General features: G+C 43.6%; 1 protein-coding gene across 1 annotated transcript in view; it reads right to left on the reverse strand.

Annotated features, from left to right (window-relative positions):
* Positions 1-22,997, reverse strand: part of ap4e1 (adaptor related protein complex 4 subunit epsilon 1) — a 60,206-nt gene that overhangs the window by 27,165 nt on the left and 10,044 nt on the right. The window contains exons 8-19 of the mRNA XM_084059407.1: positions 18,649-18,815; positions 17,903-17,976; positions 16,733-16,855; positions 14,888-14,997; positions 13,373-13,512; positions 13,032-13,144; positions 12,261-12,376; positions 9,896-10,139; positions 8,916-9,097; positions 4,897-5,008; positions 3,391-3,517; positions 695-965 (exon numbers count right to left, since the gene is read on the reverse strand). Coding sequence (XP_083915533.1) covers positions 695-965; positions 3,391-3,517; positions 4,897-5,008; positions 8,916-9,097; positions 9,896-10,139; positions 12,261-12,376; positions 13,032-13,144; positions 13,373-13,512; positions 14,888-14,997; positions 16,733-16,855; positions 17,903-17,976; positions 18,649-18,815 — 1,779 coding nt within the window. The remainder of the gene's footprint in view (positions 1-694; positions 966-3,390; positions 3,518-4,896; positions 5,009-8,915; positions 9,098-9,895; positions 10,140-12,260; positions 12,377-13,031; positions 13,145-13,372; positions 13,513-14,887; positions 14,998-16,732; positions 16,856-17,902; positions 17,977-18,648; positions 18,816-22,997) is intronic.

The raw sequence follows: 22,997 nt of genomic DNA on the forward strand, positions 1-22,997 counted from the left end.
CACTCGCTCTAGGATATAATAACATCAGATAAAGGTAAGAAAAAGGCTAGTCCGGAATTCTCCTTTAAAGGAGAGATCCGGACATTTTAAGTGTTATCTCTGATGTGTCGCTAATCACTCACCAACATAGAAAGGGCCGTTGAGTTATTCCAGAGAATCCCCTGTCGTCCAGTCTGGCGACCCCCTCCATTGGCATAATGGGAGCCGTGTGTAAGAGTGAAATTCGCCTATTTTAACAGACGCAAAGTCAGTTTTTTTTTCTCCTAGTACTCATGGTGGAGTCTCATGATACTCAAACATGCGCTGAATGTCGCGCTGAATGTACCGTTCGTGCAGAAAGACATGGCACTGTTTGCTTGTTTCTCTCACAGACGCCAGGTTCTGACTCCACCATGAGTACTAGGAGAAAAAAAACAGACTTTGCATCTGTTAAAATAGGCGCACTTACACACGGCTCCCATTATGCCAAAGGAGGGGGTCGCCAGACTGGACGACAGGTGATTCTCTGGAATAACTCAACGGCCCTTTCTATGTTGGTGAGTGATTAGCGACACATCAAAGATAACTTTGATAAAATAAATGTCCGGATCTCTCCTTTAACCGCTAGGCCAGCGGTGCCATGCAAAAGTGTTTTTAACAAGTGCTTTTCTTTATTATAAATCGCTTATTGCCATGCAGTGAAAGAGTGTCTCACCAGACATACAGAGCTCTGGGAACTGAGGCCAACGAAGAGCGACGAGGCCAGCTGTTGCTTCTTCTCCTGCTGGGGTCCGGGGAGGAGGAGGAGCGTGGACCCCCGTGCCCCTCCTACGGCGCTGTCAGGAGAACCTGCACCTCCTGGGGAACCTGAAGGAGGAGGAGGAGACTGCAGGGGACTGGGCACCTCCTCGGTCACTGGCGCCTCCTCCAGGTAGCCCTCCCTCCCCCACACCCTCCTCACTCCGTCCAGCTTCAGGCTGCTGCACCTTGAGAAGGACATCAATGGGAACAGTGAGAACTAGTGTTCTGAAACTCTGCCCGAACCCTATAGGCCATTGGTTCTCAAAGTGGGGTCCGGGGACCCCCAGGGGTCCTTGAGGGAGTTCCAGGGGGTCCCCAGCAAAATGTGTGGAAATAGCATCACAATAGTTTTAACCTTTTATACTTTGGCTATTCAAAAATAGCAGATCTACAAGCGCTATGAGCTTGTATATCTGCTATTTTTGAAAAATCTTGAAGATTTGTGCAAATCTTTGAATATATTTCTTTTAAAGCAAACATTTTAACACAAATGTTTGCTTCTGGGGGGTCCCTGGCACAACATATTTTCAGATGGGGGTCCCCGGCCAAATATATATCAATTTGGGGGTCCCTGGCATGAAAACGTTTCAGAAGCACTGCCCTATAGACCATATTCACACGGCGGCCATATTGGAATTTAACATTGAAAGTGCCGCCACCCGGGGTGGCTACTTTCATTGACTTCATAGAAACATGGCCGCCGTGTGAATATGGTCTATAGGCTCTATGCACAGCAGCGATATTATCACTTCCTTCACAGGTGTTACCAATACTACTAATGAAGGCTCTGTTCCATTTTAGTGTAGCACAGTGGTTCTCTGATTTTTCCACGACCCCCATAACTCTGAGAGTGTAAAAATGGAACCTTACAGGTCCATTTGGTTCCATTTGTACACTCTCAGAGTTACACACCCGTAAAAGGGCCATTTGGGAGTGTTTCCAGTGAGCCAACATGCACACAATATCAGCACCCTGACTATGTCTGACCAGAATGGAACAGAGCCTTCATTAGTATCATTGGTAACACCTGTGAATGTATTACAATACGGCTGCTGTGCATAGAGCCTATCGGGCCGGGTCCACAACCTGTGATAATAGGCTCTATGCACAGCAGCCATTTTGGAGAAAAATGACTAATGAAGGCTCTGTTCCATTCTAGTCAAATAGAGTCACGGTTCTGATATTGTGCATGTTGGCCCCACTAGAAATACTAGTGGGTCTCAAAGTGTGGTCCAGGGACCCTCATGGTTCCTTGAGAGGGTGTAACTCTGAGAGTGTACAAATGGAACCAAATGGACCCTCCCGGGTCCATTTGGTTCCATTTGTACACTCTCAGAGTTATGGGGGTCCTTGAAATTAAAAAGTTTGAGAACCACTGTGCTACACTAAATGGAACAGAGCCTTCATTAGTGTCATTGGTAACACCTGTGCAGGAAGCAAGGAAGAAGGGGCCCAATTTCTTTCCAATATGGCTGCTGTGCATAGAGCCTATTAGTCGGGTCGGGGCAAGCCTCGGGTTCCGTGAAGATGGGGGAAAAAGTGGTAAGGCCCGACGGTAATGGCGGTGGATGTGTTGGATGCAGCAGCTCAAAGTGGACTTTAATCGGCGATCGAAAATCGTCGAAAGTGGCCGCTTAATTGCTTTCAAGATGTTTTGGCCATTATCTCTGGAACGGAAGGTCCAATCTGCTCAGTTCAAAGCTTGTTGGATGTGTGACTTTGAGGACGTCAAGCACATAACGACACCTTTTCGGGTTCTTCGGGTTTTTCGGGCCTAAAAGTATGGTAATTGTTCGGGCCGGCCCAGTAGGGCCCGGTTAGGGCCGGGCCTTCATTTTCAGGCCCTAGTGAGGAATAATTTTTTTTTTCTTCTTCTGAAAAATGTTGTAAACTATTTACAGGGCAACAAGCTAAAACGTTTGTTCATTTATAAATGTATCTATCTCTGGGAATGTTGATGCAGAAACAACAGTCATAATCATAATAGGGATGCACCGATATGGACATTGCTGGCCGATACCGATGTTTAAAAAACGTCAAATATTTATTCAAAAATTACAACAAATGTATGTTGCTATATACTGTACATAGCAACAGCAACCCCAAAAGGGGTTCCCGCCCTGGAAGGTATACTGTAGTTACAAATAGGGGTTCCCGCCCAAAATGGGTTAAGAGAGCCTCACAAGTGTGGATTCAAAAAAAAACTCTGGCAGGGAATGTGTTAGGGTCCCTAGATAGTGGGTAGTCACTTGTTTGTAACCCTTTTTTAACCATTTTTTAAGTAGTCACAAAATATTTTCTGTGATCACCATCCTCACGGTGATCCCCTCATTACACACACAGGAGCCGAGATACAGGATTTTTAAGTAATAAGTTAACCAGGGAGTGAATGGAGCAGTAAATCTTTGGATAGCGATATCTACAGACATGTCCGTCTTTGGCGGTAAACGGGTGTATTTTAAAAGACGGACAAGTCCGTCTTTGGCAGGTAATGTGTTAAGTATCCACAGGGCATCATTGTAGGCCAATTTAAGCCTCCGCATGCTACCTTTCTTGTATGTGCACCACAGGAAAGCTGTATACATGGGAGTGCAGAATGCTTTAACGTACCCTCCTTTGTGTGATAGTTCAGTGCTGTTCCCGGACAGTCCGGAGCTCACAGACCTCAGCGTGGGAGACAGTCTGTCTGCTGACATACTGACAGACAGAGACAGACTGTATGGCTCCATGTTCATTGCTGAAACAACAACAACAACAACAACATTACAAACAACAACAACATTATACAACCACACCGCCCCTTTCGGGAGCGCAGCTTGAGTTTCCCCAGTTTAATCCATATGTGTTAAGGTTAGTTTTGCTCTCCTTTGCGCTCCATGTCCCGCCTTACCCTGTCTTGTGATTGGCTGGCTGCACTCTGCCTAGCCAATCACAGGACATGCAGCGGCGATCAGCGCCAATCAACACACGTTTCAGCGGGACCCTGACGCAGTTATGAGTATCATTGAAATCTCTGTGCAACACTTTAGAGACGTTATATTTGTCCAAGACCAGAGAGTGGTACCAAGCATGACTGGGAGAATGTACAGTATTGAGCTACAAAGGACCTACTGTAGTTAACAACAACATTATTACATACTGACAACAACCAGGGCCAGACCTTAGGGATCCACTAAACCATTGAGACCTGAAGACGATTCTACATGTCTCCTAAATCCCAACAGTTTTCTGAAAAACGTATGTTTCTATATCAGTGGTGCTCAATCTTTTTCATGTCAAGGGACCCCCAAAATTATATGTATTTGGCCACAGACCCCCATCAAAACATTTTGTTCCAGGGACCCCCCAGAAGCAAAGATTTGAGTTAAAAACGTTTAAAAATATATACATTCAAAGATTTGCACACATTTTCACGAATTTTCAAAAATAGCCCAAAGTGTAAAATAATGCGTTTTAGCTCAAATCTAAAAATGACACAGTTCCAGGTCTTAATGGGTTAAAACATTCATTAATCCATTTAAACCAGGAAAGCATTATGTCATTTTAGATTTTAACCACTTTAACCATTATTTTAAACTTGAGCTTGTATGAGTCTCATACATATATATATGAGTCTCTATAATAAACACATGCATGCATTGGGAACATGTTCAGTGAGGTAACAGGGTGTGAGAACATGTTCAGTGAGGTAACAGCGTGAGAGAACATGTTCAGTGAGGTAACAGCGTGAGAGAACATGTTCAGTGAGGTAACAGCGTGTGGGAACATGTTCAGTGAGGTAACAGCGTGTGAGAACATGTTCAGTGAGGTAACAGTGTGTGGGAACATGTTCAGTGAGGTAACAGCGTGTGGGAACATGTTCAGTGAGGTAACAGCGTGTGAGAACATGTTCAGTGAGGTAACAGTGTGTGGGAACATGTTCAGTGAGGTAACAGCGTGTGGGAACATGTTCAGTGAGGTAACAGCGTGTGAGAACGTGTTCAGTGAGGTAACAGTGTGTGGGAACATGTTCAGTGAGGTAACAGTGTGTGGGAACGTGTTCAGTGAGGTAACAGTGTGTGGGAACGTGTTCAGTGAGGTAACAGCGTGTGGGAACATGTTCAGTGAGGTCGGTACCTTTGTTCTGGCTCAGTTCCTCTTGTCTCTGATGGGGGGGTTTGTACGGCGCGGCCCCCGCAGCCAACGCCTCCGACACGAAGCCGTCTAAAAACGACAGCGAGGAATCCACCTGAAAAACAAAATGTAAAATGTAAAATACACATGATACCATGTTAATATGAAATATAATGTAAAAAACACATGATACCCATGTTAATAAGAAATATAATGTAAAATACACATGACTCCAGAAATATTGGGCAGAAACCTTTTATGTTTTTTTCATAAATTAATGCCATACGTCTTCATACTAAAGTGTCACACAAATGTAGCAAAAATAGGCAATCTTCAAGCTCAAAACACGGCGCATCGTGAACGTAGATCGGCTATTTTTGTGTTTGAATCCTGAAAAGTAACAGTTTTGGACACAGTATTAGACAGAGACAAATAAGATGTTTAGTGTAACCTCCATGAGGTTCACAGTGATCTCTGGTGGCCAAGAGCAGAACCACACTAACTAGTTTCACAGCAAAAATGGTAAATGGTAAATAAAATGCTAAATGGTGCATTTATATAGCGCCTTTATCCGAAGCGCTTTACAGTGTGCATTACACATTCACAGATTTCACACACCAGTGGCAGAGGAAACCATGCAAGGCACCGAGCTGCTCATCCGGAGCAGTTAGGGGTTCAGTTTCTTGGAACGGTAACAATTCCAAGAAGTTCCCGGGATCGAACCGGGAACCGACCTCCGACTCTCCCAGCGGTCGTTTTTGCATTCAGCCAATCGCAAGGCAGGCAGGGCAGGGCTTGGCAATCACAGGTTGTGTTTCAGCCCAGCCAATCACAGGTCGTGTTACAGCCCAGCCAATCACAGGCTCTGTGTTTACAGCTCAGCCAATGACAGTTCCCTGGACTTTTTCTCTTCCTCTTTTGGGCATGTCATTGTAGGCAAACATTATTTTATTCTATCTCTATTTCTTTCTAAATGTTGCTAAATAGCAAAAATAGCAGGTCTACACAAGCTCACAATGCGTCTTGACCAGGGCAGGAATTTCACGGCGGCCACGGCGGCCATGGCCGTCGTTGCCCCTCTCATTGGCCGTGTGCCCCTCGAATAATGACATGCCTTCACGGCCACAGTGGCCGTGGTGCCCCAGCTGCGCCCAGCAACTGATTTCACAGTTTTTCCTCTGCGCGATTTTCCTGTCAATACGTTTTTTTTAGACACCAGTCCCTTTGGTTGAGCTGCGCAGCTACAACATGCACAGTGGTAGGTAGGTTTGATTTTGAGCCTCCTATGAACCTTTGGAATCCCGCAACACAGTGTAATAGACACAAAAGCATTACCGGGCCAAACCGGAGAAAAATCTAACGCAGCCTGTTGAATGGTAGGTTTGATTTCTAGCCTGAGAGAGAGAGAGGATTCCGTAGTCCTACAGAGCGATGTGCCCCGATGTTTTTTTCAACAGCAAAATATAGATGAATACATCTAATAAAATACAGCGAAATCCCCAAATTATAAGTCTTAATATAAAGCAAGCAACAGAATAACTGCAGACAAATTAAAAGTTTAGGCTATCAATATCACACAAAAGAGTGACCTCACCGCTCTGATGGACAAGAAATATATATTCCTTTTGCAAACCACATCCATAATATCTGTTCGTTTGTCAACAATGTTCTAATTGGGAAGTTTATTTCAACAGCTAGAATGTGACAGTTTTAGTCCGTTTGTTGGTGCGCAACACAGCCCTCGTTAAGTGAATTACTTTCACCTGCAGCGCAGTGTGTGGAGTGTGCGCAACAGGGCATATCTCCGCCAAGCCAGGGTGACCTACCCAGGCTCATGAAATTCATATGCAGGCATAGTAGCCAATTAGAATGAAATCTGCAAAAACGGACTCATACAGAACCATACAGTATATTGGCTATATATTATGGCTGTGGGGTGGAAATCTTGTATGTTCCTTTTTTATTATTATTTAAAAACAATTTAAAATCGTGAAAATAGCTAATCTACAAGCTGTAATTATTAATAATTAAGAAATACTATATTTTAAAGAGTGAAAAATCAACTAAAGTCATTATTAGTGCAAGTTCAATCACATTTCATTTGAATGAAAATAACTTGTGGGGAAAAGACAAAATCTCTACCAGAGGTCTTCAACAGGGGGTCCGCGAAGGTACTGCAGGGGGTCCGCGACCCCTAGGGGGTCCGCGAAGGTACTGCAGGGGGTCCGTGAAATTGTTGTTTGATTAAAAAATATTTTTGTTTTTAAAAACTTAAAAAACTCTTTTTCATTCTTTTTGTTTTCAAAAATGTAAATTTGTCTTTAAACATAACATGACATATTTTAATAGCTTAGTAATGAATGCACAATAACATGGTATGTGTATAAATATTTTGTAGAGAAAGATCAGTGGTGTCAGTTCAGCAAAAGCTAAGGTATGGCAAGGTTAGGGTTGCCAACTCCCAGAGATTAAAATAAGGGACATCTATCCTTTTTTTTAGGGGGTCAACCCCCCCAAAACCCCTGAAATGCATAGAAACTATGCATTAGATTATACCTATAACATAATGCAAACACAATGGTCTTACACCTGCATTAGGCTACTATTCATGATTTTATTTCTCTTTTTTTTTCTGGAGCCAAGGTATGGCACCTGCCATGCCTTGCCATACCCAATTGACGCCCCTGAGAAAGGTCCTTTTGCACACCTACTGGGTCAACCTGTGCGTAGGAGCAGGCATTTTTTTCATGTGTATTTATATAAAACACAAATTTATACATAAATATATGATATATATAGTAGCCTACCCCCTACCTACCCTACGAGGTAGGGGGTCCCTGCTCCATCACCCCATCAGTTTGGGGGTCCCTGGCCTGAAAAGGTTGAAGACCCCTAATCTGTGAATCTAATGTGATTAATGTGACCCCTACTTCAGTCAGTGAAGTCCAGGGCTGAATGTGACATATTGAGACCTATATAACCAAATATTGGTAATTTGCCAACACATTATTTTGTGAAATAAATGGGTTATATTTCACAGATAGTTATACAATTCTTATAATATATTAAAATACAATGATCCTTAACCTTCAAGTTAAATGCATTATTTCCGTGGACTTAAAAAACTTTTTTGGACTTAAACATTTTTTTTTTTTGATGGCCTTCCTGCCCTGGCATTTGGCCTTTGTGCCCTCCAAAAAATTACAACACCAAAGGCCAAGTGGCCTTGCCCCTAAAATGACGAAATTCCAGGCCTGGTCTTGACATCGTATGACACAGATACTGTAACAGGTGGTTAAATTGTATTGGAAACACTGCATCCGAGCCTGTCTTGCAACGATTATTTTTGGAGTTCCGCTTTTTCCACTTGGGTGGGGTCTTAACTCAATCAACCCAGGAACACATACTGTGTCATTTTAGATTTTTATAGCTATAACCATTATTTTATACTTTGGGCTATTCATAAATAGCAGCAAAAGCAAGCCATCAATTTAAAAAATAATCTTTGAATATATGTTTTTTTAAAGCGAACATTTGTAACTCAAATCATTTATTCTGGGGGTTCTACCAATGTCTTCTAAATTCTATGTTGCTATAATATCAGTGGTTCTCAAACTTTTTTCATGTCAAGGACCCCCCCCCCCCCCCCCACTCACAATATTTTGTTCCAGGGACCCCCAGAAGCAAGGATTTGAGTTAAAAAATGTTTATATATATACACACAAATATTTGCACATATTTTCACTATGTTTTTTTTTTTTAAATAGCAGATCTACAAGCTCATAGCACAGCACCGAGTGCTGCGCTATGAGCTTGTAGATCTGCTATTTCTGGAAAAAAAAAAGTTTAGCCAAAGAAATCTAAAGTGACACAGATGCGTTCCCGGATTTAATGGGTTAAAATGATCTGAACCAGCTCGTTAAATTATTTAGTCATCATATCACATATGATTAATATGTGTATAGTGAGCAACCACCAACCACCAATCCAAACCCCTCTCTGTATACGGTGCATGGTGGTACCTCCAGGGGCTCCTGATGGCGTCGTGGTGGACTCATCAGGACCCTGGCCCGGAGCTCTGGGTCCTGGCTGAGAAGCTGCAGCTCGTGGACCTTCTGCCTGAGCACGGTGTCCAGGGATCCGGCGTAGCTCTCACACACGTCCTGCAGCAGACCCAGCAGACCCTGGCCTCCTGCGGGTAGGACTGTCGTCACACAATGTGACATTTTACATGACCATTCATTGTCCCACAAATAACCTGCGATTAACAATTTAATTGTCATTGAACGCTGGCTAACATAACATTATGAATACAAATGACATTTCTGTTTGGCTTGTATACTGTAGGTGTTGAAGTTGCACAGGGCAGATATGACACATAACAAAAATATACAAAAAATGTAATTTTACACTTTCAAAAATGTTTGATTTTTTTGGGGGAAATAACCAAAAACACTGCAAATAGACGATCTACGAGCTCACAACGTAGCCACGTCGTGAGCTCGTAGATCGTCTATTTCCAATGTTTTTTGAAAATGTTTCAAAATGAATGGAAATTTTCCAACATGGAAACGATTACGACGATTATGCAAAAATAATTGCGATTCGACAATTATTATTTTATTTTTTTATCCCAAAATGTTGTAACCCATTTTTTTCAGCCAGTGCCAATTGCCTATGTAATCCTGGGCGCTACTTTCCCTCTGCCAGCCTGGGGAGAGCCCCGAACTGAGCTCATGCTTCATTCAACGCATGAGGAGCTAGCAAGCCGCTTCTTATCACCTGACAGGGGGGAGTTTTCCCGGTAGGACGTAGCGCGTGGAAGCAACACGTTATTCCAACCAGTTCCTTTCCCCTCCATCAGGCGCCCCGGCTGACCAGGGGGAGGCGGTATAGTGACCAGGATTACTACATGTTTTTTGTGGGGGTATCTACCCTAGCGGACACGGGGAGACAAATGTCTGCGATTCAACGATTATGTAATAATTGTGACAGCCCCTACCTGCAGGACCCTCACACTGCAGCTTGTCCTGCAGCAGACCCAGGCCCGCAGGACCCTCACACTGCAGCTTGTCCTGCAGCAGACCCAGACCCGCAGGACCCTCACACTGCAGCTTGCACATGGCTGCCAGGGCCCAGATCCTGGTGTCGCTGCTGCTGTGCTTCATGTCCAGCAGCTTGAGCAGCAGCCTGAGGACCGTGGCGGTCTGGAGACCCTCTCTGAGGGCAGAGTACTCACCCAGCACCTGAACACACAGACAGACAGACAGACAGACAGACAGACAGACAGACAGACAGAGAGAGAGAGAGAGAACAATGAAACCTACTGGAGACTATCTCTGAGGGGAGAGTACTCCCTAGAGCAGGGGTCTTCAACGTTTTCAGGCCAAGGACCCCCTAGCTGAGAGAGAGATGAAGCAGGGACCCCCTCTATATTGTAAAAAAAAAAACGTGTTTCAGATAAACTTTTGCTGCTCTTTTTTCCCTCTACACCCATAACTCTTTGCCAAAAATAGCCGATCTACAAGCTGTGAGCTTGTAGATCTGCTATTTTTGGCTAAAGTTCTCCTCAGAAAAAGGGATTCAAGTGGTTAATGTAAAAAAAAATAATCACATCACACAAAGATTTGTGAGCTTGTAGATCTGCTATTTTTGGCTAAACCACTGGTCTCCAGACCAGTGGTTCTCAAACCTTTTTGGCTCAGGTCACCCCTGTAAACAACTTTTTCATCCACGGCACCCCTGAATTACATTGTTACTTGCTTACTTATAGGACCCTTCATTTATGTCATATTACGGTACTTAAAAATGTAAATATTTCCGCCTAAGACACAGTATGTCATGAGGAAAACTTGAGAGAATATCAATTTCCATTTGGGCAGGTTGAAAATAATTCGATACTTTTACGTTTAACCACTCTGGGTGGAACAGTCGTCAAAAATAGCAGATCTACAAGATAGATCTAGATCTATAGATCTGCTATTTATGACAAAGAGATTTGGTGTAGGTCCAAAAGTGTCAAAACATTCAAAACCTTACAAATATTCTGAGGCACCCCTGGACCACTTTGAGAAACCCTGCTCTAGACCCATTCTGGACTGCAGACGAGCTGTGTCGCATGCGTTCTGCTTTGTGTTGCAGACAGACTTTTTTAATCGACTTTATACCGCCCGTCCCCGCAGATTATGTCCATAAACATGCTCCACACAGATGACGTTTCACCTGCTTAACCCATTGAGACCTGAAGCCGATTCTACATGTCTCCTAAATCTCAACAGTTTTCTGAAAAACGTATGTTTCTATATCAGTGGTGCTCAAACTTTTTCATGTCAAGGACCCCCAAAAATATATGAATTTGGCCGCGGACCCCCATCAAAATATGTTGTTCCAGGGACCCCCCAGAAGCAAAGATTTGAGTTAAAAATGTTCGCTTTAAAAATATATATATTCAAAGATTTGCACACATTTTCACGAATTTTCAAAAATAGCAGATCTACAAGCTCGTAGCGCGGCACTCGGTGCCGCGCTATGAGCTTGTAGATCTGCGATTTTTGAATAGCCCAAAGTTTAAAATAATGCTTTTTAGCTCAAATCTAAAAATGACACAGTTCCAGGTCTTAATGGGTTAAAAACCTCCATGGTGTTCAGCAGGGCAACGCTTGAGATTGGCTGCGTTTCAATCGGCTGTTTAAAACGGGCCTCATTCAATATGTGACTGAGAACAGACAATATGGATTTAGCAGCGTAATTACAACGCATATTATGTCTCTATTTTAAAACCGAAGGTTAAAGAGATTGATATAATAATAATGATAAAAAGCTGGGCGTCGGGGCCATACGGGTCCATCCATTTCAAATGGATCCAACCGAGACCCATGGCAATTGGAACGGATCCGACTGGTGCCCGCGAGGGACATGTCAATATCTTGGCCCCAAACCGGCTCGGTTCTCTGTGTGTGGTGTCTATGTGGTGTGTGCAGGGCCGTGGGAAGACGTTGTAGGTTACGGGTGCTGTATGCGCACAGCGCGCGCGCATGCGTGCCTAGCGTGTGCGCACGAACATTTGCGGTTTCTGGCCGGTTTCGGCGGTTCTTTTGTTAATTTAATTCGGTTAATTCGGTTCCAGAACACTTATTGCACTAAATCACCCCCAAATAACGACCAACAACAACAGGCACATTGTGCAAAAATGTTTTTAGCTTTTTTTTCTTTAATTTTTTAATTTTTCATACTTTATTTTCAGGGGGTGCTGCAGCCCCCACAGCACCCCCACTTCCCACGGCTATGTGTGTGTGCGTGTGTGTGTGCGTGTGCGTGTGCGTGTGCGTGTGTGTGTGTGTGTGGTGTCTATGTAGTGTGTATCTCACCCAGCTGATGACCTGTAAGAAGCGTTGAGGCAGTGTGTGAACGTCTCCCTGAAGCAGAGACACATATGAGTCTACAGCCAACAGCCTCAACTCTGTGTCCTCCGTGTTGTCTGCCCCTGATGACACAATGAAACAAAACCTTTTGTTACCACCGTGCCCGGACTCCTCTGCTGCATTGTTGTCCTCTTAAAACGTGAATATTTGGCAAGAGTGAAGGGTCACACTTCACTCAGAGTGACGAGATAAGTCACTCCATATGCCTTATACAAGAAACACACGTTTCGACTATCCATCCATCTATTTTGTATGCTCAACTGTTTTGTTTTTGTAAACCATGACCGAAATAAATAAACTAACTAACTAAATCCAACCTTCGTCAGTGGGACATATTACCACGTGACACCAGACAGGTTTCAGTGGGAGATATTACCACGTGACACCAGACAGACCTGCCATAGATCACAACAAAATGGAGCTGGTTTATGTATGCTTTTTGGCGAACACAAACTGCCCATAACTATGGAATGGATTATTACAAAAAAAAGTCTTCGATTCTACGAGACTCCCCTATGTCTTTTAAAGCGATCGACGGATGGATCGTTGAGAAGAAAAAAAATATATATATTCTATAATTATTTTTTTGAGGTTAGTGAAAACGCTCGGAATCGCTGGCAAGGGCAGCTATAGATGACGTTTTAACTCTGGCAGTCAGTGAGTTAATATTACATTATGATGTGCTGTTCATTAAATGAAGTAAAATAACATTCTTACCGTCAGACAGCAGTCTGAGGAAGTTGTTCTGGATGTCAGGTTGCATGGAGTCTCCTCCCAGAGTGAACACTGTGTTCATGGTCTCTATGAACCAGCTGTTGTCTGGGGCATACGTACTGATAATATAGGAACATATAGGACATCATATAGGATCTGGGGGATACACACTGATGATGTAGGAACATAATAGTACATCATATAGGACTACACAATGTATTCATATAACATAATACACTATATGTATCGCTCTCCCTCCTGGAATTGTACGAGAGGCGGTGTGTAGTCAAATCTCATATATATAAATATAAAGTAAAGTAATGATCAGTGTGATAAAAGGATATTTTTCTGCCAGTTCAGCCACCTTCCCCACCAGGTCGGTGATGGTGTATTCGTCTTTACACAGGTGGAGGAAGTCCAACATCTTCTCTACGATGACGACTACGTTCTGTTCATTGGTGATCCGGTAGAGCAGCTCCAGTGTCTAGGAGGAAATGCACAGTCTTACACCCGAGTCCCTTGCCGACAGGAACTGATGTACTTGCTGGTAGCTTGTGGATCAGTTATTTTCGGCAAGCAACACCATCATGCCATAACACAATCAAACCCACAATACACCAGCTTCTATCTCGGGTCTCACTACAAACCATCCGGCCGTTCTACCCCTGAGCCACTTCCGCCCCATTTAGCAGGACATATCAGTGGGTGTGGTTTAGCAGGAGCGCTAGTGCGATTGAGTGAGTGAGTGCCCGGTGACCGCACCGACCACACCGATGCCCTCGCTCCTGCACATAACACTTGAATACCGATACGAAAAGTATTTTTGGTTCAGAAATCTTGTCGACATTCAACGTGGCTAGCTCAAATTAGCTTAGCTTGACAAGACGAGCCAATGCAAGCCGACAAGCACGTGCATCAGACACAACAGTGTGTGTGACACAGAACATAAGGGGCGGTCCCTGGGAGAAACACCCGTTTATGGGTGTAGTGAGATCCCCAAAGACCGTGGGAATAGAAAGATAGGGCATCCAATTAGTAGCCACTAGAGGAGAAATGGCACACAAATGGTCTATATACAAGTGGGTGCCATCTTACGGATGTCCAATGTTTACTGGTGCTTGATCTCTAGTGTGTTGCTGGGACAGAGAAAGGTCGATAATAATGTTTATTTTCTCCTTATCGGTCTCTCTGAAAAAAATAGGTTTTAGTGTAAAAAAGAATCAGTGTTGATTTCGTGGACTACAACTATGACAAAAAATGTTCGTCGACTACCTTTTTTCACTGACGAAAACTAAATAATAACTAAAACCAAGGCTAAAATATATTGACAGTTTCGTGAAGAAATAAAAACTAGGAGGGACTAGTGGAGAAGAGATCCAGTAGAACTAAAAGACATTTAAAGTCATTTTATGCTTGGTTGCGCTCAGGTGTGTCGCTCAAAAGATAGCAGATCTACAAGCTCACAATGGGTCCTGCTGCAACATGTTGTGAGCTTGTAGATTTTCAGCATGCAATCAAGTGTAAAATCATTATGATGCCATCAAGGCAACGCAAAAATACATTTAGTCGACTAAATCAACGGTGGATTACCAGTGAAACGTTTCTGATGACTAAAATATGACAAAAACGAAATGGCATTTGATTCAAAAGACTATGACTGAAACTGAATCAAAATTTGCTGTCAAAATCAACACTAGTCGGAATATTGTGTGTGTCTTGCGGCAATCGGGTTCAATATTTAGTTCAGTGACCATCAAACACATGATGTGTTTGATGGTCACTGAACTAAATATTGAACATCAGACATCAGAGTGACATCATGTGTTTGATGATGACATCAGAGTGACATCATGTCTCACCTCACGTTTGATGATGACATCAGAGTGGTCCAGACACTCGATGATGGTCATCTGGTGCTGCAGGGCCAGGTTGACGTCCTGCTGAACCACGTAGGTCAACGCCTTCAGACCTACAATCACGTCACAACAACAATAACAATGAAAAAGAAGAATAACAGTGTGTGACTGTGTCAATTTCATCGACTAAACCTATGAAAAAGGTTCGTTGACTACCTGTCTTTCACTGACGAAAACTAAATAAAAACTATGCTTTTTTAAATCATTTATTTTTATCCCACGATTTTGTAACCCATTTTTTCACCCAGTGCCAATTGCCCATGTAATCCTGGGCGCTACTCTCCCTCTGCCAGCCTAGGGAGAGCCCAGACTGAGCTCATGCCTCCTTCAATGCATGAGGAGTGAACAGGCCGCTTCTTATCACCTGACAGGGGGGGGGGTTTCCCCGGTAGGACGTAGCGCCTGGAAGGAACACGTTATTCTCTTTCCCCTCCATCAGGCGCCCCGGCTGACCAGGGGGAGGCATATATAGAGACCAGGATTACTGCATGTTTTTGTGAGGGTACCTACCCTAGGGGACACGGGGCAAACATGCAAACTCCACACAGAAAGGCCCTTTCACCAACCCCACCTAGGGTATATACAATAAAAACTAAGCTATGATGACTAAAACTATGACAAAATATACTGCCAATTTCGCCAACATTTTATGCTTGGTTGAGTGCGGGTGTCGCTCTCCGAACATAACCGATCTACAAACCCTACAACGCGTCGCATCACGACTGGATGTCGACTTGTAGATCGGCTATTTTCGGTACACAGCGAAATATAAATCAAGCATTACGACGCCATCAAGGCCCGCCAACATAGATTTTAATCGACTAAACCAACTGTAAATTTAGTCAACTAAAACTAGTCTGAAAGCAAAACATTTCACATGACTAAAATATGACTAAAACTAAATTGACTAAAATGTATTCAAAAGACCATGACTAAGACCCAACACTGCTCCAACACTGACAGTCCATTGAGAAAGCAATTGTTTTAAAGGACGACTACACCGCTTTTCAACCTACCTTCATATAATTGGTCCTCACTAATACTCATGATAAAATGGTACCATTTTTTTCTACTCGGTCTGTGTCTCAGAGGAGGGCTGTGGACAGTTCAGAGTCCTGTCTACCAGTGACATCATCAATGGGGAATCCAAGCTAATAGAAACTGCAGGCTTTCTATTCCTGGAAAGTTGCAATGCAATAAAAGAAGCCATTGTTCTCGTGTTAATAAAAAACGAAATTAAAAAAATGAAATCTTGTTGGAAAAAAAACATGCCTAACGATGATGTCACTGGTAGACGGGTTTCTGGACTGTCCACAGTCCTCCTATGAGACACAGGCCGAGTAGAAAAAAATTGTACCATTTTATCATGAGTATTATTGAGGACCCACCTCTTCAGGAAACACTACCCTTCCTCTTTGCCTGGCCTACTTGTTGTTAACTAGTTGTAGGAACTATTGTTGTATTGTTGTATTGGATCTATTAGCTCGTGCTCATTTGATTTGGCTATTTTATCTCATGTGTTTATGAAAGTAGATAGCTGATATATTGCACTTTTACCTTAGCGCTAGGTATACTCTTGGTTGCTTGCTTTTACAGGAAATGCTCTTAAGACTTCTGGTGATTAGTAGTTTCGTTCCCTACCTATGTTGAATGCACTTATTGTAAGTCGCTTTGGATAAAAGCGTCTGCTAAATGACTGTAATGTAATGTAATGTAATTATATGAAGATAGGTTGAAAAGCGGTGAAGTCGTCCTTTAACCACATATTCAGTGTTTCTTGCATCTTACCGAGGTATTTGAGATTAATTTTGGGCGACAGAACAAAGTTGCCGATGCACTTCGCTGCTTTTTCCAAAAGGTCCGACTTGGGATGAATGGTGTAGATGGCTTTCACACACTCGTATAATATGGCTGCAGAAAAGAGACAGATCGTGAACAGAAAGATGAAATGACAACTGCAATGCTTATGAGCTAAAAAAAAAACAGTGCGTATTTACGTATCTATTTATTTATCTATTCATCCATTCATTCATTTATTGACAGTGGTGTAAAGTAACTAAGTACATGTACTCAAGTACTGTACTTAACTCATTCACTGCCAGACTTATTGCTGGCCGCGTTTGCCCACTGCCAGAGATTTTTCATTGAAAAAAAAAAGTAGTCAGGAGCTGAGATACAGAATTTTTAAGTTTTAAGTTAACAAGGAAGTGGATGGGAGTCTTTTCCTTCGAAAAATCATATCTCCTTGGTCTTTGGGTAAAAAAATCTTTTTGAAAATTGATGACTGGGTGTCCGGTAGGAGACACAAATAATCTACTTTGTGTCTTCTACCGGATACATTAGCCGGTAGGAGACGGGAATCAAATTATTGGCTTAGGAATGCGACAAAAATAAAAACAAATGCATGGATTCAAGCCAAGGCTTCATGGGGTGTGCAATTGATAGAAAATAAGTCATTTTTTGGGTGAACTACTCCTTCAAGTCCAATTTTGAGGTACTTTTACTTTCCTGGAGTATTTCCAATTATCAGTACTTTTACTGTTACTCTACTGAGGCAAATATTGTACTTTTACTCCACTACAATTATTTGAAAACTTTAGTTACTAGTTACTTTGCAGATATAAATTATTATATTATAAAACATACATTAACCACTTTAGCCCTATTTCATACCTATAGCTATTTGAAAATAGCCGATCTACAAGCTCACAACACGTTGCGATGCGACGCGTTGTGAGCTTGTAGATCTGCTATTTTCAAACATTTTAGTACTTTTACTTTTTGTACTTTAAGTACATTTTGATGCCAACACTTTTGTACTTTTAGTCAAGTAAATTTAGAATTCCGGACTTTTACTTGTAACATATCTACTTCTACATTGCAGTATTGATACTTTTACTTAAGTAAAACATTCGAGTACTTGTTCCACCGCTGTTTATTGAATGTAACAGAACATACCATATGTGATGTTATGGTTCATCTCTGCTCTTTGTAGAGACTCGTCCAACACCTCATACATCATCTGACTCGTGCTGCGAACAGGAAAGAATAAATAAAACCTCAACATATTTTGAGATGGGGGTCCACGGCCAAACACATATCATCTTGGCGGTCCTTGAGATGAAAAGGTTAGAGAACCTGCTCTAACCATACAGATCGGCAGAATAACGTTTCATTGTCTCTGCCAGGAGAGTTTGTTTTCACTTTCTGAAACTGGGACTAACATTGGTCAAGCCTCACGTGACACGTGACAATACGGTGAAATAGTGTGATCTGATTGGCTAGTGACGTATAGCGGCCTATAAATACATGTGTCACTTTGAAAGAGTCTTTGCCTCTTTCAAAGTGAGGTAAGACAGGAATAATCATGAAATGGCTGAGAAATAGCGGATACTGTAACAATTGGATAGGACACATACACAGACAGGACGGATAGGACACTTACATAGACAGGACGGATAGGACACTTATACAGACGGGACGGATAGGACACTTATACAGACAGGACGGATAGGACAGTTATAAAGACCTGATAGGACACTTGTGTCATGTTACTATGACACAGTAACATGTTCTATTTTTTGTAAGAATTAGAACATAAGAATTAGAACATTCCCAACATTCCCAACACAAGTCTGCTGGCGGAGACTTGTGCTCCGAGGAGCACTTTTTCTAGTTATTATTATTATTATGATTTCTTTTACTTCTGGTCGTTTTTCCCCAGTAAGGCCAGGATGGTGAGAAGCTGGATCTGGAGCCAGGGTCCTGGGACAGTGTGGTAGTTAAAGTCCAGGGGAAGCTTCCCCCCGACCACCTGCTTCAGGATGGTCACAAAGCTACCGGTCAGCTCCTTGTAACCTTCTGGGTTTTCCTGGAACACAAGAGAGAGGGAGGGAGGGGGGGAGAGAGAGAGAGAGAGAGCGAGCGAGAGAGAGAGAGAGAGAGAGAGACAAAGACAGAGACAGAGACAGAGAGAGAGAGAGAGAGAGAGAGATACAGACACCTTTAGACCGGGAACACATCTGTGTAATTTTAAGATTTCTTTGGCTATTCAAAAATAGCAGATCTACAATTTTTGGGGGGAAAATCATGGAAAATGTGTGCAAAATCTTTGAATATATATATGTTTTAAAGCGAACATTTTTAACTCTGATCTGTGCTTCTGGGGGGGGGGTCCCTGGAACAACATGTGATGGGCGTCCGTGGCCAAATACATATCATTTTGGGGGTCCTTGAAATGGAAAAGTTTGAGAACCACTGATATTATAGCAACATACGTTTAAAAACAAAAAAAACGTTTGGATTTAGAAGACTTTTGTAGAATGCCCAGAAGCTTTGAAGATTTGAGTTAAAAATGTTTGCTTTGAAAAATATATATTCAAAGACGTTCAGAAGGAGCACCCTGAGGCACAATCGACAGCTCGGCCATTGGGCAAGGTTGTTATAGTTTTGATGTTTTCAATTTGAACACAGCTGAAAAAGAGTGTGTGCTGTGTAGCGCCCCCTGGGGGATTTTCAGAGTCTGTCTGGACTGCCGTTGTGCTGCTAATCAATTGACCATATTAGGAAGATCAACAGCCATCGACTTCCTTGATTGGTCAATTCAACCCATCGGCTTATTGCGGATTGGACAAACTTAGTGTGACGTTTGTGCCACTGAACCAATATAAGTGTCAACGCGCGAAATAGAACTCTGTACTTTACGGAGAAAGGGTTGAACCGTCCCATTTGATCCACTGTCGTGCTGGTGAGAGAAATGTTCTACTGGGCAGTATATCTGAAAGGAGGAACATCTAGAGGTTTTAATGATGCTGTTGCAGTGGAACATAAAGTGTTCGACTTTGGAGAGCGTTGTGATGCAGACACAGATGACATTGAGGTGAACATCTTCAACACAGTTTCTTTGCCCTGGGTGAAGTTGCCCCCAGTGACACCTGGAAGAGGAGAACGTCACCTTGAGGTTCCCTCCAGACGCGATGACCACACAGCTGTACTGATAGATGATATTGTTTACATCTGGGGAGGCCTTCCACGCAGAGGGGGGTCTTAATGCAACGTGCTTTATGCATTTGATGTGGACACGCACAGATGGGTAAAGACTGAGGTATCTGGGACTGTTCCAGAGGGGAGGTTTTGCCACTCAGCCTGTGTCTTGGGGAAGCTCATGTTTATCCATGGAGGAGCCACCCAGCTGACTGCCGCTAATGACATGTACAAGTTGGACACCAGCACAATGGTCTGGTCTTTAATTAACACCGGAGGAACTCCACCGCCTGCTTCAGTACTTCACTCTGCCACCATCATCGGGACAAAGATGTTTGTATTTGGGGGCTTAGATGAAAGTAACGGTAGCAACATCATCAGAGTGTTTGACACAGAGACCAACTGCTGGCTGAGCACACCTTCTGCACAGCTTCTTCCAGAAGGACGCAGTGAACATTCAGCCTTTGCCTACAATGGAGAGCTGTACATATTTGGTGGATCCAACAACGGTCAGACCTTCAATGATCTGTGGAAATACAGTCCAGAGACTTTCTCCTGGAAGAAGGTTGAGACCAAGGGGAAAGGCCCGAGTCCAGTGTATAGGTCGTGCTGTTGCATGGTGGGAGATCGTAACATTCTCTTCCATGATGACAACCTGTATATCTTAGACTTGAGTCCAAGTCTGAAGACGTTATCCAAGCTAGCAGTTGTTCAGTACGGTGTGGAGCAGTCAGAACTCCCACACGACGTCAGGTGGGAACTGGCAGCCATGTCTAATGTACCCAGAACAACCGAACAAAAAGAAAAGAAAAGCCCAGAAAAAATATAAAAATCACACCCAGTGTGAAGTGGGCGGTGTGTGGTCATCACAACATGATTCACTTTAAAAAAAGGATAAATTACTTTTTTTAAAGTACATACTGCTATTCATAGGGCTGCACATGTGTCATGTGTTTCGCTAGCCAATCACAGTCCTGAATTTGCAAAGTCAGCCAATCACATTACAGTTAGTGGTGATGACACTAGCTGTAATGTGATTGGCTGACTTTGCAAAAGTATCGATTTGCATTAACAATGGAAGGGTTAGGGGGTATACAAATCTTTTGGTCGGTGTCCAAAACTCACTTAAAAAACAATGATTCTCTGGGCTCACCAGTAAACACGACAGGGTCTAATAAGGGGCGTGGCTTCATGTGGTCTATGACGTCAGTCGTCTATGACGTATCTATGATGTAATGACTCCATATTTGGACACGGTTCCAGCTCCATTCCACCACCATTTACTTGCTTATAGACTAATAGCTGATAATCAGACATAGTGGGTGCGTTCGGAAATGCGCACTGGAAGAGCACTCACGTATTCGTTTTTATTGGCCAGTGCGCTCAGTGCTATATATCGGAACGCACCCAGTATGTCATCCCAAGGAGAATTCAGTTTTCAGCTTCAGTGTACTGTAAGGAGTAAGGGAGCGAAACCTGTCAGCGGTGATCACCTTCATTGACTTCTAAAAGGCTTTTGAAACCATCCCGCGGGGAAAACTCATGAACATTTTCTGGGCCTACGGAATTCCTGAGAAGATGGTTAAGAGGATAGAGGCAAGCTACAGCCAGACTTGAGCCAAGGTTCAAACCTATGACGTTGACACCAAAGAATTTGAGATCCTAGTGGCGTCCTACAGGGTGACACTCTGGCCCCCTTCCTGTTCATTGTAGCGATGGACTGAGCTCATGGCAGTCTAGGACTTTAAATGTCTCGGGGGCCTGGACCGCTTCAACAGAACAGGACCTGAAGGTCCGGACGGCACTTGCATGGGATGAGGAGAGTGAGGATATCAGACGCAAGATGCGGCTGTTTGTAGCTACAGTGGAGCCAGTACTGCTGTACTAGTGAGACATCGGTGCACATAACTTTTTAGGTCTAGTCCTCAGAAGAGCACCTGGAGATGTGACTTGGTGCGCACAAAATAAATGGTCCCGTCCCGTTTTGTCCACCGGACAGTTTTGTCAACCGGGGAGGGGGGGTGGGGGGGGCTGCGCGAGAAAAAAAGGACGCTCTGCTTCCAAATTCTGCAGTTTTTTCGCAGTTTTTTTTTCTCACGCCGTTAGGTGAAGCCTCCAAGGTTGGTGCCCTGTGCTGCGCTGCTTTTATCCGCCAGATTGGGACGTTCACGGCATATTTTGCACCATTACGGTGCGTTCATAATCGGTGACGAGTGCCTCTAACAGCCGCTGCTGGCTGCGTGCACGCAGCGAGGCAATGCGAGGCGATGCGAGGCAACACTCACACAATCACGTGCAGCATGCGTCCCCTCCCCCTGCGCCTAATGGCTGTACATGGGGCCGACGCATGCTTTAGCGTGATTGTGTGAGTGTGGCTTCAGGAAGTAAATTCCTAGCCTCGATCTCCAGGCTTTTATTTTTTAGTTTTGCTAAAAAAATAAAAGCTTGAAAATTCCTGTCCCAGCTGTTGGTACGCAAAAGCGCCTTGCGTCGTCTGATGTGCCGCGCATTATTTATTTTGGGTGCGCATGTGCACCAGTTCTATGCACCCCTGGACATGGACCCTCACAGTGGAGTCAGTACTGCTGTATGGGGCTGAGACATGGACCCTCACAGTGGAGTCAGTACTGCTGTATGAGGCTGAGACATGGACCCTCACAGTGGAGTCAGTACTGCTGTATGGAGCTGAGACATGGACCCTCACAGTGGAGTCAGTACTGCTGTATGGAGCTGAGACATGGACCCTCACAGTGGAGTCAGTACTGCTGTGTGGGGCTGAGACATGGACCCTCACAGTGGAGTCAGTACTGCTGTATGGGGCTGAGACATGGACCCTCACAGTGGAGTCAGTACTGTTGTATGGGGCCGAGACATGGACCCTCACAGTGGAGTCAGTACTGCTGTATGAGGCTGAGACATGGACCCTCACAGTGGAGTCAGTACTGCTGTATGAGGCTGAGACATGGACCCTCACAGTGGAGTCAGTACTGCTGTATGGAGCTGAGACATGGACCCTCACAGTGGAGTCAGTACTGCTGTATGGAGCTGAGACATGGACCCTCACAGTGGA

Source organism: Gymnoscopelus microlampas, assembly GCF_963454915.1.
Source record: "Gymnoscopelus microlampas genome assembly, chromosome: 6".
Lineage (NCBI taxonomy): Eukaryota > Metazoa > Chordata > Actinopteri > Myctophiformes > Myctophidae > Gymnoscopelus > Gymnoscopelus microlampas.